This window comes from Sarcophilus harrisii, chromosome 6 (genome assembly GCF_902635505.1).
Source record: "Sarcophilus harrisii chromosome 6, mSarHar1.11, whole genome shotgun sequence".
NCBI lineage: Eukaryota > Metazoa > Chordata > Mammalia > Dasyuromorphia > Dasyuridae > Sarcophilus > Sarcophilus harrisii.
The window spans coordinates 145,955,868-145,973,293 of NC_045431.1; the positions used below are offsets into that span (position 1 = coordinate 145,955,868).

Genomic DNA, 17,426 nt, shown 5'->3' on the forward strand with positions numbered 1-17,426 from the left:
ATAAATTTAATTATCATCACTACTACTACTACATCATGTTGTATACAATGTTAGATGTTATTGTATCTGATGGTATGTGATGTTATTTTATTTTTCTTTCTAATTGCAAATTTTCAGGCTGCAAAATGAGGGTTTTGAAATAATTAGTATAAACACACAAAAATGTGTTTTTAAAAATGAAAAAAAGAAGTTAAATATGATATACAAACATAAGGCAGCATTTAGTTAGGCTTTTTGAATGTTGTCACATGGAAAGGTTATGTTTAGAGCCTATTTATTTTTTCTATTATGACTTCTCAGTCGACTCACATCTACTCAGTTTTTGCTCATTTTATTCCCCCCCAGCGTCGACTATCTCAATAAAGGACAAGATCCAGGGCATCTCCCATTGTTCTAGATGAGAAGGTGAAGGGCAAATGAAGGAATCCTTCTGAATATGACTATTTCATGAGGAGGGAAAAATGGAAGAAAGAAGAAAAAGAGGAAGAAGAACAAGAGCAGGAAGGAGGAACTGGGTTTTGGAGTTTTCTGGATGAGCAACTAATAATAGTGGAAAAAATGAGAATTTCCTGATATCCTGATGTTGACCATGTGGTTATGGCTGAGATCCAAAGAACAGATATGAGGCAGGGACATGAGATGGACTATCCTGCCCTTTGGAGGTGGGAAGAACCAAATGCTGCTTTGCTTAGAGACAGTACTGAGAAAAGAGTTATGGCCTTGAAATCATGAGAGACCTAGTTCAAATTCTGTCTCTGTTATGTGTTATCTATGTGACTATAAACAAGACAGCTAATCTCTCTGAGCTTAATTTCTTCATGTGTTGGGGGGGGGATTGAAATACATGTGGTACATACTTCACAAGGTTGTTGTGAGGAACAAATAAGGAAACCCACATAATTTATTACACTGAGACTTTTGGGATACCCTGTGTTTAAGATTTGTGACATGATTTATGTGGATTTCCTTATTTGACGTAAAAAAAAACATACACACATACATTCACAAAGACATAAACGCACACAGACATATTTGCATATATATGTGAAAGCTATTATTATTGAAGACACACATCCCGGATCACATTTACAAATAATGCCACATGGAATTTTCTTGGCTGCTATTCAACAAGCTTTTAAAAAGCTTAGAGTAGTGTTTCCCATGTAGAACAAATATTTTCCAAGAGCCTATCTGAAAATATCCAAAGGAAGTAGATACTATGAAATGGACATGATGTTCCTTTGGGGGAGGGAGGAGGCGCATATCTAGAAATAACAGGAAGAAATTAATCCAAGATAATCCCAGGCAGAATGTATAGAAATCTGTGAAATAATGAGATTACAGAAAGGGAGCACTTCACTGATATCTAGTCCAAGCTCTTCACTTTAGAGATGAAGAAACTGAGAACCAAAGTGATGAAGTTAGAGTAGATAGAAGAGATAGCTTGACAGAGTGGGCAGAGAGCTGTCTAAAGAAGTGAGGAAGACTTGAATCCATGTCCCACATCAGATCTATATTAACTGTGTGATCTAGGCAAATCATTCAGTCCTCAATATTCTAGATTAATAATAATAATAATCATAGCTAGCTTTTGTATAATGCTTTATATGTGTACATATATGCTTTATATAATATGTGTAATAATTGCCATATAATGTATTATAATACATATAATAAATAAGATATTTTATGATTTATGTAACCTAATGCATTTAATATGCTTATGTAATGTAATATATAAAAAATATCTTATGTGATATATGTACATATAACTATGTGTATAAATATATACAAATATGTTTACAAATATATATATATATATATATATATATATATATATACATAATATATGTACTTAATTGCATATATATTATGAATTTATATACATATGGACCTAATCTCATTACTTCAAAACAACTCTATTGGGGAGGCAATTCAAGTTCCTAAAATTCTAATAAAGACAATGTAGTGGCTAGTACCATGGAACTGAAGTCAGAATAACGTGCTTTGGATACTTTCTAACTATGTAATTCTGGACAAGTTGCTAGATCTCTTTCAGGCTAAATTTTCTCATCTCAAAAATGGTGATAATAATAGCCTGCAGAGTTGTTTTAAAGAAAAAAAAGAGTTAATACCTGTGTAAAGTGCTTTGAGAACCTTAAAGGTCTATGGAAATATTAATTATTATGAATGTATTGATAATACTTATTTTTATGAGGCAGAGAGGTTGACAAGATTTGTTGAGATCATTTACTCACCTGGTATTTCCCCCCAAACATATGAATTAGAGGCCCAGTTCCTATCCCTTTATTATAGGTAAGGAACCACCACTTGGTTCTCTTGATTCCCAAGCCAAAGCCGTCTTTATATAAGATTAAAATGTGTAACTATGTTAGAGGCAACATGAAGATCAGTAACTGAGGATGTGAACCATAGGATGAGATTCCAATCTCAAAAGGTCATTTACTTTAGCTCTCTGAATCTGGAGAAGATTATAATTGAATTTTGGACTCAATTTATATTTGCAATGATATTTATTTAAATGAAGCTTTAGGCAGATAGCAAATGACAGAATCTATTTGGGTATGTCTCGCCATTGAATTTATATGATTTTAAAATTTACCTAAAGAACAACCTGTCAGTTTCTGGGCTCCAGTCCCTACCACAGGTATGGTACTTAGGAAATCAGAGTATCACATTTTTCTTCATCAATGAACAAGAGAAAGCTGTGCTCCAAATATTGTTTTTCAATAGGTTACAATTCCTTCCTCATGGGAATGTAACTAATTAATTCAGGCAAGCATTACACATTTTCTACCACTCCAACAATAATGTATTATCAGCAAAGAGAGGAAGAACATGTCCAGAAAATTAAATAAGCTACCCCTTGATTTCAGGCAATAGGCTCAGTCAACCTTGACATCACACCACTGCTGTCCCTTCTTTATCCCCCAAAAGTATTCAGGTTTACTCCCAACATCCTCACCTCCCTCCCCCTTCAGAGCTCCTGAAGTGATACTCTCTAGAACAATACATTGATGTTAGCTCTTAAAAGAAGGTTATGCTCTAAATATGGGTAAGAATGAACAAAAGAAAACAAAAAGTCTTTAATTCATTACTTATCTTTCTTAATTCTAAATTTCTGGTGATTTTTCTTTTTTAATCATTTCCTATTAGTGCTGTATATAAGCCTGCTAGTACATAATTGCTTGAATGTTGTCTCTCACATTAGACTGTGAGGATGAACTGCCTTTGCCTTTTTTTTTTTTTCTTTTTGTATCACTAATGTTTAGCACAGTACCTGGCTCAGAATAGGTGCTTAATAAATAAATGTATATTGACTGAATAACTGCCTTCTCTAGACAGGGAATATGGGTGCAGTTCCTGTATCTGATGTTTATTAGTAGTGAGACCACGGACAAGTCTCTTAGTCTTCTCAACCTCAATTTCCTCATCTGTAAAATGAGAGATTTAGAATAACTGATTCCTGTAGTTCCTTCAATCCAGAGGTCTGTAATCTATGATTAATGGGAGTAGGACATCTCTGAATGAACACTGAGATCAGAAGGAAGGGGGGAAATGAAAAATGATAAATAGCTCACTGATGGGTTTAATTTGAATTATTCAAATACTGCTCTAATTACTACATTTAATTCATTTCTAAATACTTAATTATGCTGCGGAAGGAAATTCTAGGTTAGTGGATACTCTTCAAATTAAATATCCAGAGAGAAAAAGCTTGATGGAGGCTTTTGAGTTGTTGAAGAAAAGCATGCATGGATTCATCCATTTACCTAGCTCATACAGAGGGAGCCTATTCATTTGTTAATGGCTAGAAATCTCAGGTTTCCTTCAGTGGTCTGTTGTGGATCTTTTCCCTTTTTGCAGTATACTTTCTCACTTGGTGATCTTGTCACATCCCATTGGTTCAAATAGGTATGCTGAAACTAGGGTATAAAGGCTATTGACAGTCAATTGTGAAATTTTCAGTGAGAGATAAATTGTGAAATGCTAAGAACTAGGGGATTCACTATTTTGTTCATTTCTAGACTTAAGAAAGTGAGGTTCTGAGAAAATGTTACTAATGATAATTAAGCTTAAAATGTGTCATGTGTGTAGGTTTTTTTTTCAGTTGGTTATTAAACATATACCAGTACAACCCCAAATTAAATTATCTCTATGCAAATAATTTCCAAATTTGTATGTCTAATCCTTGTCTATCTCAAAGTATAGTAACTCAAAATAAGGCTTTAATTGAATTTTTTTGAAACTCAACATGTCCAAAACAGAACTCATTGTCTTTCTATCCAATCCTTTTCTCTTAAATTTACCTATTGCTATTGTTTGGAGTACCACCACCTTTCCAGTGACCTATGTGGAAAAAAATCATTATTTTCTTACTATAACAACTAATTTTATAGACGGGACCCAAAGATCCTCTTTTTGATTATGAAGAACTAATTATTAGTGCATTAGTTAATAGTATTTTCCTCTTTTCTCTTGTGAAGGATGGGAATGACAATGAAACATATTCGTCTGTTTGGAGTGGAACCCTACTCAATTAGGAGAGTATATTCCTATTTACAGGGTAAAAAGAATCTAAGTGATTCCAGCCTATTGTTCAACTCAGGTAGGACTGGGTAGAGAATAGATTATTTGGTATCGATTGCTGGAAGCCAATGATCTGAGAAAATGTTGATATGATCATAGGTACATCCTTTATCTCCTGCCCCAAATAGAAAAAGACCACATTCGTTATAATATTCATTTCCTCATTAATTGTTAACCAATCAGATTAATGCATTCCCCCTTTCAATGGTATTTAAATATTAAATGACCTCTATATAAGGTTTTTGATTACTCAGAGAAACACTGACCTCAATACACTGATTATTTGCTAGCTGAATTAATAAATTATTAATTATCCAGAAACTGTTTTTCAGGCTTCTCATTCATCTTATATATTTCAGTGTTCCCCCCAACTCCCCAATGTCATTCTCATTTGATGACAATCTTATCATTTCTATCTTTATCTTATTTTATTTATTTATCTTATCTTATAATTATTAAGATATTATATCTTATCTACTAGTTCTCCTATATATTCCCTTCTGACTTCTCTTTAAGTACAATCTCTGATCACTTCGTATCTGGATTATTAAAATAGACTTCTAAGAAGTCACTTTTTTCCAAATTCCTCCTCCCAGCAATCCATCCTACATTCAATTGTTGAGTATAAGCAACTGATCACCTCACAGCTCTGCTCAATAAACTGTCTTGGCTCCCTATTGCTTCCAGAATCAAATATAAAGTTACCTCTTTAGCATTAAAAGATTTTTTTTTTTTTATAATCGCTTCCCCCTCCCTCACCCTCCACCTTTCCAGGCTTCTTTTCATTCTGGTACAATGCACTACTTGCAGTTCTTCAAAGATGATACATCATTTCTAGCTTCCATGTCTTTGTCCTCTATGTCTTTTTGTTTCCTTGGCTTCCTTCAAATCCCAACTTCTACAAGAAGTCTTTTGCAATTCCTCATTTGCCATCCTTTTTATTCACACTGCATGAATTCTATATGGACCTTATTGTTTATAAACTGTCTCCTTTATTACAATGTGAACTTTTGAGGGCAGGGACTTTGTATTTCAGTACCTTGTACTGGGTCAGAGTAGAAGGCTCTTAGTACTTAGTATTTAGTACTTAATACTTCACAAATCACAGATAATATATCAGACAAACTATTGTCTTGAATTTTGAAGTATTAAAAATATGCTCCTGGATTTAGTCTTTATGATCATAACTTTTGTATTCTTCTTCTTTGTGTCTTTCCTAAAACTTAAGTAATGGTATCATTCTGCTACTCAATAAACTCTAGTGTAATCACCTAAGCTTCAAGAAAAACAAATCCAGGAGAGAATCTTGTTTGGTATTTAAAACTCTTTATAACCTGGCTCCATCCTCCTTTATAACCCTTTAGGAATATACTGGGCATTTTCACCCTGGAAATCAGTGAAAACCACAAATTAGGATGAGATTTATGTTTTTCTTGATTATTTAGACCTGAAATGACAGATAAAATATTAATAATTCAGATTAAAGTTAAAGGAATATCTTGACCACATTTTTTAAAATCAGAAAGCAACTGTTAAATATTTGCCAACACACTCCATTCTTTTCTGTGGCACAGCAGTCCCCTTCAGGTATTCTATATTCCATTTACATAGGTCTTTTTTGGAAGACTATTGGAGTTAAGCAGCTTAATCAGGATCATAAAACTAGTTAAGTATCTGAAATTGGATTTGAACTCAAGTCCTCCTGCCTCCCATGCTGGCACTTTATTCACTGAGACCCTGGTTGCTCTAATATAGGCTTTAAAAAAACCAATTCTATCCAAACAACATTATATTCATTATCCCCAAACTTTTATACTGACTTTCTTCCCTAACTAGAATATTCTCCCTTCTCCCCACTGTTTCTTAGGATCCTTGTTTTTTCTATAAGATGCAGCTCAAGACTTAAAGATTTCTATTAAGACCTTCCTGGTACCCACTGAAGCTAGTGTTTTACATTCTAAGATTATGTGATATCTATTCTTTTTGTGATTTTTTAATATATCTCTATATGTATGTTCTTTTTCTAAATATGTATGTATTTATCGATCTACCTATCCATTTATCATTTATTAGTATTTATCTATCTACCTATCCATTTATCATTTATTTATCTATGTCTATCATCTAACATCCATCTATTATCTATCCATTTATTATTTGTCATTTCTCTAATCATCTATCTATCCATGTATATATAATATATACTCATTTATTTATTTTACTATTTGTTCATTTACAATTGATTGCCCCCAGAAATTAATAATGATCATAGCTACAAGACAATACAGAACTATTTTTCACCTTTGTCAGTGGAGAGACAACCACTCCTGACAAAATCATAATTATAATGTGTTGAAGTAAATGTGAAATAGGTCATTCATTACCAAATTACCAAATTAGTCTGACCCTTGCTTTGGATCATTGCAAAGACTTGATTGCAGAAGCATTGTAGGAAATACTCTATTTCTGTGTTATTAAAAAAAAAATGTATGGACCTTTGGAGGAAAATCCTTTTGTCCTCAGATAACCTCTAAGAAACTCTGGGCAACTGCAGTTTCTTGGATTTGGGCATAGTGTGGGGATTGAATTTCTAGGAGCTAATTTGGAAGGACTATTTTCTTGCTTCACTTGATCTTGATATTCTACAATATTATAGGGTTGGAATCATAGTATCATAGATTTAGAGTGGAAGAGAACTTATTTAATCTAACCCTTCTTTTCATAGATGAGGCCCAGAAAAATTGTGTTGTTTCCCAAGATTACACAAGTCGCAGGGGCAGGAGGGCAGAGACAAATACATTAGAAATAAAATTTTTGATTCTTAATCCAACATTTTTTTTCCTTTCTAATGGATGAGAAAGCAATCACTTACTATATTCCATGAGTTGTGGTTAAACTTTTCTTTTTTCCTTCAACAAACAGACTCTGCTCTGGAAGAACATTTAGAAGATCTCTGGAGGAGATCACATTTTAATAGGATAAGGCAATATGTATAGAGGAGAGTGACCACGAAAAAGAGTTTTGTTTTGAGGAGGTAAAATAGGTAGAATGTCGAAGCTGGCAATAGGCATTTAGTAGGATGTCCTGAGGGAAGGGTTGCATGGCAAATGAAGATGAAATAAGACCTGGTTTCAAATGTCAACCACAGTTCTAGGGCATAAGTGGACTACTATACACATTCTCAGTGACTAATTACCTGGGTTGAACTTAGGGCAAGAGCTGTAGCACAAATGAGTGCCTAATTTATCCAATTAACTCCACATGGGCCTTTTTAAACTAGCCTGCTGTACTGATAAGCAGTACAAAAAGAGTAAAATCAATAAAATTAGCTTTCTTGACTATCTTTGTGCAAATCATTACAGACCCCATGAAATCAGATATGGAGCTCTTATAGAATATAGAATGGGGATAGGAAATATAGAATTATAGAATATACCATATCATCTTGATTTGACTAAAGAGGAAAGACAAGAAGTGCTATTTGTAGGGTGAAGGCCACAAAAAAAGAAAATTTATACATGGGCATTCCTCATTATATTCTCTTTTGCTCTTAAAGTGCTTCAGAGATTTTTTTTTTAAACTACATTGAATGTTTATGGCAATCCTGCTTCAAATAAGGGTCAATTGGCACCATTTTTCCAACAGCGTGTACTCACATTGTGTCTCTGTGTCACATTATGAAAATTCTTAATATATTTCAAACTTGTCATTACTTTTTTATCTCTTAAGGTGATCTGTGATCTTTGCAATTACTACTGTAATTATTTTGGGCGCCATAAACTATGCCCACATAAAATGGTGAACTTGATCAATAAATGTGGTGTGAATTCTGACTCCTCTAGTGATTGACCATTCCTCCATCTCTGACCTTCTCTTTGGTCCTTCCTTTTCTTTATTGAAGAATCATATTGAAGAATATTACATAAACTTACTTGATAAAGCAGCAGTTGAATTTGAGAGGACTGACTCAGTTCTTAAAGAAGATTTATTGTGGGTAAAATGCTCCTGTGCTATGGAAAAATGTTTGATGAAAGGAAGAGTCAATTAATGTGGCAAACTTCATTATTTTCTTATATTATGAAACTGCCACAGCCACTCCAACTTTCAGCAACTGCCACCTACCTATTAATATCATGGCAAGACCCTCTACCAATTAAAAGATTACACATCATTGAAGACTCAGATTGAAGATTGGTTAGCATAATTTTTTAGCAGTAAAGTATTGTTTAATTATATACATTGTTTTTAGACATAATGCTATTGAACATTTAATAGACTACTGTATATTATAAATGCAACTTTTATATACACTGGAAAACCAAAAAAAATATGATTTGCTTTATTGTATTATTTGTTTTATTGTGTCAACTTGGAACCACTCTGAGTTATGCCTGTAAACAGTTGTTTCCATTAGCTTTCCAAAAGAGGTTCAGATTTGTATTTTTTTTTCCTTTTTATAGATCATGATTACTATCCTGTCTAGTAGGATGCTAAATGATAGGGTTTGTCTACAAGCCCTAAATTCCATTTTGCTTCTGATACCTGATTTTTTGATTCCATCTGAATTCAGGACATAGTAATCACACAGAAGCTATTTCTAATGTGAATTAGTTACCTAACTTTTCCACCTTGGTGCTATTTTCCTGTGTACTCATTGATTTTTCTAACTTTAAATAGGATTTTTATTCTGAAACACTCTATGCTTTATCATCAATGTATATCATCACACTGCTTCCACCAGGCTTATACCCAGATGGTCTCACAATCTCTTTTGGATGCTGCTTGATTAAATTTGGTCTTCATTGCCTCTAGCTTTTTGCTTACTAGAAATCCTTGACTAGCTCTTTTTAGGGAAGAGTAGATAATGCCATACTAGGCTATCTTAAAGCCTATCTGACTTTCCCAATTTTTTTAGGAAAGGCAGAAGCTTTTTCATGGGATCAGTAAAACAAAATGAAACAAGAAAACAAAAATGAAAATGAAAGCCTTCACTCAGAAATCCCTAGGGGTCTTGTTTCCTAGGATCTTGCATTTGAAGCCTGTCATGCAATTCTTTGTTCCAGATGTCAAATTCTTTAGAACAAAGAACAGGATCCTTATAGCCAGAAGTACCCCAGGATTGTTGTTCAGTAGTAGCTTGGGCTTACTGGCAGAGTTAATTTATTTGGTAGTGCAAGTTCGATGACTCCCATATTTAGTCTCTGCAGTCTATACAAGTCAGATAGTAAGCATTTGCCCAATAATTGCCTGTTATTGATTCCCTGGTTTTTGAGTCCTATATTTCTTCTTAATATAAATGGACAAGTGGGGAAAATATGGAGATAATGGCAAGGGCTAAAGGAAAGGTGATTGTCTCTTTCTCTGACCTGATCCTTTCAATCAAGTCTCAGAGGGATTTACTATTGTTCCTCTATATATTCCATTATCCTGGCCTTTAATATTCATTCACTGAATCTTTAAAAATTTTTTGCTATTATTTTTACCTGTTCACAATCTTTCTTCTTGTACTCTTTTAAGTAATTTTTTAAAATGGGAGAAAGAAGAGACAAAGATTTGTTAGTTCAAAAAGAAAATAAAAAAAATGAAATTATGTTGGTGATTTAGGGTGATTTTAAATAAATTTGGAGAAAAGAATGATTACATATGCATAACATTTCCCTGAGAATAGAACTAAAGAATCTTGGGAAAACCTTTGGAACCACAGAATGGTGATCATGTAATGGAAATAGAACTGTTTGGGACAATACCACTTTTCTGTAGACATTCTCATCTTGTATTCAGACTTGTAAAATATTTCCAATTATTCCAAGCCCACAGAGTTAGACAGAATGTACTGCAGGGCATTTTGAGAGCTGGACCTTGGAGTCAGGAAGACCAACAAGTTCTACTTCTGTTTCTGTGACTTTGGGCAAGTCACTAACTCTATAGGATTAGAGATTTTAGAAGTAATTACTGATTTCCATTGGTGGAGGAAGTCTTTCACCTAAAATTTCTTAAATCAAGGAAATTATATATCTGGATTGTCTAAAATCTCCTCTCTTCAACCCCGCCCTCACTCAAGTGCATATTCAATGTCCAAGAAAACTTTTTATATTGAATATGGTTAAAAGGGCTTTTTTTATTTTTATTTTTTTTTGGGGGGGGTAGAGCTTTTGACTTGGACCTGCATTCAAATCCTTCCTGAGACATTTACTAGAAGTGACAAAGTAACTTTATCTCTTGTCTGATTCAATTTTCTTTTTTCCTTTTTTTTTTCCCCTGAGAGAGTCACACAGCTACAGCTAAGAAGTATTAAGTGTCTAAGACCGGATTTGAACTGAGGTTCTCCTGACTTCAGGGCCAGTGCTCTATTCACTGTGCCTTCTAGCTGCCCCTTGATTCAATTTTCTCATCTGTAAATTGAGGTTAATAATAGCTCTTAATTCATGGGGTTCTTGTGAAGATCAAATGATCCTCATAATGTGATACTATTTGTTAAGCTCTTTAAAAATTTTAAATTGTCATATTGACACTAGCTATTATGATTATTTCTACGTATTCTTTCCTAAAGTATCTTTATTCCATCCTCCTTGGAAGAAAACTAACCATTCAAATGTCTAAATCAGTGTTCTGTAGAATTCTGCTAAAATTGAAAAATATACATACACACAGATAATATATATTGAAATATGTACATGTATATATGCATGTATAATTCTTCAATTTTTCTAGCACAAATATATACACCATGGGTACATTCTTGGGCCTAGAGTCAGGAAAACTAAGTTCAAATCTGACCTCAAACAGTTACTGTGTGACCCTGAGCAAGTCACTTAACCTTATTTGCCTCAATTTCTTCATGCATAAAATGGGGATGAGAATAGCACCTTCTCCCAAGATTGTTGTGAGGATCAAATGAAGCATTATTTATAAAGTGCTTAATACAGCACCTGGCACAAAGCAGGTATTATATACATATAGCCATTATTGTTTTATCAGTATGTATATATATCTATATACAGAGATAATACATATCTATATTTCTATCTCTCTCTATATATATAGATATATACATACACATTATGTAGATAGAGTATTTTTCCAAATATCAAAAAAGATAATGTAGTTAGATAAGTCTTTTTTAATCATGGGGAATAATAAAATTTAGATGTAACATATATATATATATATATAAAATATAACAGTAATAACTAATCTCACACTTATATAGCACTTTACAATGATAAAGTATTTTTCTTTTTTCCTAATAATCACAGAACTCGACTTTCTTTCTTTCTGTTTTTCTCACATGTATAAAATTTGACTGGCCTAAACTGGAGACTTTTTCAGTACCTATCAATGTGCAGGCTGCATGATATAATTGATAGAAAGCTGGTGATCAGGAAGACCTGAAGAGGGAGAATGGGACTTCTGACAAAAGCCACTATTTAAAGCATTGCTGTTAAAGACCGTAGAGTATAATTTCATGATTTTTCTCTTTTTGTCTCCTCTTATAAATAGGTCCCTAAAAACCTTTGAAAATTTTTCTACAAAAAATAATTGTTTTAAATTCCTTCCAGTAAAAACGCACCTCTTACCTCTGACTGCTCCAAATATCCAGCCTTGTATATACAGAGGACACTCCAAGTTAGGTCTAAAGCTAAGAAAGAACCTCAGAGACCATTTAGCTCGACTCCTCATTTGATAGATAAAGAAACTAAATCCTAAAGAGATACAAGAACTAGATTCCTCAGCTTAAAGTTATGCCAGAAAAGCCAATAAGGGGTGTGGGAGAAAACACTCTTACCCTGGTTTTCTTGAGCATGGCAGAGGCTGCATATAGAAAGGAAGAGGAAGGTCCCTTGGAGCAGCTTCATGGCGGTCCCAGGTCTTGGTGTGATGCCCTTCCCCAGCCAGCTAGGGAGTCTTCTGTCCCAGAGAGGCAGGGCCTAATTAGCAAATGGAAAAGGTGTGTTAGAACGTGTCCAGTCCCAGCCCATTCTGACTTATTCGGGGGGTTTGATAACCAGAGGAAATGCACACACTCCCTCTGGGAGTTCAGCAGAAAGGAGATTTATTGTTTCAGTCTTTTACAGGAACTCCTTCTCCCCCTTTGGCAGTCACTTGTGTTTTTGTTAAAACATTCGTTATTTTGCTCTTCTTCAACAAAAAGTCCAGGAAAGGTTTGGAGAAGAAACAAATCTTTCTTTAGAATGGATCTCACAGTTTTTGAACTTTTCTTTTGAAACTGTAGCTGGGAGTAATTTGAAAGGGGGATGCTTAGGAGTTGGGAATCAATTTGAATGATGAGGCTTTTGCCAAATTTTTGCCAAATTTCAAAAAGTTCCATGACTCCTATGCTTCTCTTCCCTTTCTTAACTTAGGGAACAGAACCATGCCATAGAATTGAAGAGGAAACAACTTTTTAGGAGGCAAAATGAAGATACAAGGGAAAGCAGAAAGATCAATGGTGGGAGCCAGAAGATCCAGGTTCAAATCCTATTTCTTCCATTTACTTGTTTAATCTTGAGCAAATTACTTAACCTTCCTGTGCCTCAGTTTACCTGGATGTAAAATGAAAGAATTGAATAAAGTGGTTCCGTATGATCCTTTCCAGCTCAAAATCTATGCTCTTATACTACAAAATTTAGGATTTGGAGAAAAGATCAATACCTGATTGCAACAGCATCCTTCTTCTTAGGGTAAACTAAGTTTTCTAAATGTGAACTATTTAAAACTGTATTAGGTAAAGAACCTGAAAAATAAATAGCTAGTACTCATTGCTTTCTTTTTTGAGGATTTAATATAGATTGAAAAGGAAAGAGAGAAAATCTCTTTAGAAGATGCAGCAGTCATGGTGGCAAATATTTAACAATCAGCTTTCTAGGAGGGAGAGAAAACATGTTTGAGTTTAATTGCATTATTAATATTTCCAATTCTCTTAACTCTGGATAATTATAGACCAACACAAGGAGCTCTTATTTATTAATTTTAAGGTATTAATACTCAGATTGAAAATATCACAATTGGCTCATGGTAAAGCTGGGTTAAGCTGACACTGGGGCACACTTTGTGAACTGGGGTTCTCAACTGTTTTTGTGTCATGAATCCCTATGGCATCCTAAGGAAGCCTAGAGATCCATCTGGTAATCATGTTTTTAAATGCTTAAAATAAAATTCTAAGGATTACCAAGGAAACCAATTATAATAAAGTAGTTATTGGATTATTTTTTAAAGCACATGGATCTTTTCTCTGACAGATTTTTTAAAAATTTTTAGTTGATTTATTTTAATACACATTATTTTATGAACTATGTTGGGAGAGAAAAATCAGAGCAAATAGAAAAAATCATGGGAGAGTTAAAAAACAGAAAAAAAGAAATGAACATAGCATGTGTTGATTTATATCTAGTCTCTTTAGTTCTTTCTCTGGTTGCAGATGTCATTTTCTGTTCAAAGTCTATTAGGATTCCTTTGGATCACTGAACTACTGAGAAGAATCAAGCTTTTCATACTGATCATTGCACATTCTTACTGTTATTGTGTACAATGTGTTCCTGATTCTGCTTGTTTCACTCAGCATCAATTCCTGTAAATCTTTCCAGCCCTTTTTATAATCAGCTTGTTCATTATTTTTTATAGAACAATAATATTCTATTACCTTCTTGTACCACAACTTGTTCATTCATTCCCCAATTGATGGGCACCCATTCATTTTCCAATTCTTTGTTACCACAAAAAAAGAGGTGCTACAAACATTTTTCCACATGTGGGTCCTTTTTCCCTCCTTTAAAATTTTCTTGGGCTACAGACCCAGCAATAGCACTGCTGGATATGCACAGTTTGATAGCCTTTTGGGCATAGTTTTAGATTGCTCTCCGGAATGATTGGATCACTTCACAACTCCACCAAGAATGTATCAGTGTCCCAATTTTTCCACATCCCCTCCAACATTTATTATTATCCTTTCCTGTCATTTTAGTCAAACTGAGAGGGGTGAGGTGGTACCTCAGAAGTGTTTTACTTTACATTTCTCTAATGAGTAGTGCTTTTTCATTGGAACTTCTAAAGGACATACAATGTATATAATACTGATTCAGAGCTAGGAAGGATTTTTAGAAAGCACCTAGTCTAAATCTCTCATTTTATAGATGACTGGAAAGCTAGACTCTGAGGGTTAAGGAGAACATAGATGATAAATTGTAGAAGTGGAATTGAACCCAAGTCCTCTAATTATAAATCTGAAGATTATATCAAATTGGGCATGCAAAATTTAGACTGCCTACATCATATTTGAAGAAATTGGAATACTGTAGAGAAATGTGAGGCAAGATGGAGCAACCCGATGGCATTCTCTGAGAGATACCAATAATACCAATATTATCCATAGTGCCTATGATGGTTAGAACATGGTGCCAAGGTAGTCATTATCATGGTTCATGTATCCAAATAGTGTTTGAACCCATCACTTTTGCTCTGGTCCATAATTTCAAGCAGAATTGCTAATCTCAGACTTTGCTTGTCTGAAATTAGATATTTAAGGGAATTTGGGCAAGAGAGTAATGGCAAAACAGCACAGATATATTTTTTCTCTTGGAAAACGAATTCCAAATAGAGGCAACCAGATGGTATAGTGGATGTGTGCTTTAAGGAAAACACTTAATTTCTGCCTCAATTTTTTCATCTGGAAAATGAAAATAATAGCACCTATCTCCCAAAGTTGTAAGGCTTAAATGGGATACTATTTGCAAATTGCTTAGCATTGTGCCTGATACATATTATGTGCTGTATAAAAGTTAAAAAAGCATATAAAAGAGCTATTGTCTTTATGCATAAAGACTTCATAAGATGTTGGTTCCATCTTGGGTGACAATAGAAGGTTACAGAAGCAAGGAGAGTAATAAAATTACTGAGCAATGCAATTGCTCCCAAACAACTATTGGAAGAAATTCTTCCTCCTCTCCTTTTCTTTTTTTGTATCAGCAAAAATTATATTGTGTCTCTATCTGGCATATCCTGGTAAGTATAAAGATAGCAATATATATGAATAGAGTCAGAGTCAATTTCCAGAAATAAATTGGGGTGTGGCTGTGCGGAATCTTACGAGTGCAGCTGTGCAGAATGCAAGGCTTCTAGCAGGCTCACTTCCTGCCACTGGCTAGTCTATTGTCAGCAAGCAGGACCTGCATTGTTAGGGGCATACAGGCTAATTTGAGGATGCAATGAATCTTTCTTCTCAGCAGGACTTTCCTCTACAAGATAGGTTTAGGAACTTCTCCCAAGACAGAAAGACCTGGATTTGAGTTTGGACTTGATCACTAGCCTTTCAAACATAAATTAAATTAAGCCTTAATTTCTTCATCAGTTAATTTGGGATAATTTTTAGTATTTGTCTCCTAGGCTTGCTGAGAAGATCAAATATAATGTAAAGGACTTTGCAATCCTTAAAATGTTATAGAAAATACACTATTATTTTTTATTATAAAATAAATATTATTTTAAAAGGTGAGAGATTTCAAGTATGTAAAACTCTCCTTGGGGCTAATCTCCCAATTTACACTTACAGGTTGGAGTTTCCAGAGGGAGCGCTATTTCTAACTCAATAGGGGAAACTAAGTTTCTAGTCCTGCCATTCATGAATTCCCACCAATGTGTTTCTTAGTAACAATCTATCAGTCAGCCTCAATTAGCTTTTAGGAAAGATGTTTTACTGAGAAAGTAGAATAAAGCAGTGTTTCCTTTTAAAACTTGAAGACACACTCTTGCACTAATAGACATAGCATCCATGGTAATAGAGTTAGAATACAATAGAGAACATGAATAGCAAAACGTTACTTACAAATGAAGTTCCCCTTCAGCTTAGCTTTTTGATGGAGTCATTTCTAGAATCTACTTCTGTTTATCTAAAGGTTTACCAAAACTAGTCTTTTAGATGGATGCCAGTTATCCATCCTATTCCATTGCTCATCTTCAAATTTTGGGTTTAATTCCAAACAGGTGTGATAAAAAACACTTGGAAATATATTTTGAAATTTAGAATTTCAAAGTTCCTTTTATCATCTTTTTTTTTTTCAATTTGAACCAACACTCATATGCTTCCATCTAAATTTCCTTATGATTTTGTCTAGTTCTATAAAACAGTGTGTCTGAATTTTTATTGATACCATTTTTAACATTTAGCATTTAGCATTTTTGGCAGTAATACCATTTTTATTGGTATCACATTAAATATATAAGTTAGTTTGGAAAATATTATGATAATACATCATTATATTTGAATTTGACAAAACTAAAAATATATTGACTATCCCACCAGTTCTTTAGGTCCTTCTTTATTTTAGTTGTCATAATTTTAGAGTTGACTTTATAAATATATATGGTTCTCTTATTAGATTTTATATAAGTTAATATTGATGTTTTTGATATTGTAGATGGTATTTTTGTTCTATTTTTGTGGTTTTATTACTAGTAAATAAGAGTGCAATTTGTGATGTGATGTTATATCCTATGATTTTTCTGAACTCATCTGTTGTTTCTATTCATTTGGAGGCTAAGTAGGTTAAATATTAAAATTATAAAATTATATTATTGTGTCATTGGCACTTCATATTTTAATTTTAAATTCATTAGAATGTAATGTCTAGAGAAGGCACAATTGCTTTATTTTTGTACTTGTATCCCCATTACAATGCTTTGTACATTTTTGTTGTTCAGTCATTCAATCGTGTTTATCTCTTTGTGATCCTATAGATCATTCATGCCAATTTTGTCCATGGGATTTTCCTGGCAAAGATACTGGAATGGTTTGCCATTTCCTTTTCTAATGAAATAAGGAA

The 17,426-nt window shown here is 33.7% G+C and overlaps 1 protein-coding gene across 2 annotated transcripts in view; it reads right to left on the reverse strand.

The window, feature by feature from the left end:
* EMCN (endomucin) overlaps nucleotides 1-12,634 on the reverse strand; it is a 155,017-nt gene extending 142,383 nt beyond the window's left edge. The window contains exon 1 of one of the 2 annotated variants that reach the window (XM_031943091.1): nucleotides 12,398-12,634. In XM_031943091.1, coding sequence (XP_031798951.1) covers nucleotides 12,398-12,467 — 70 coding nt within the window. In that variant the 5' untranslated portion in view covers nucleotides 12,468-12,634. The remainder of the gene's footprint in view (nucleotides 1-12,397) is intronic. The other variant, XM_031943092.1, reaches the window with a different exon arrangement.
* Nucleotides 12,635-17,426: the final 4,792 nt, after the last annotated feature.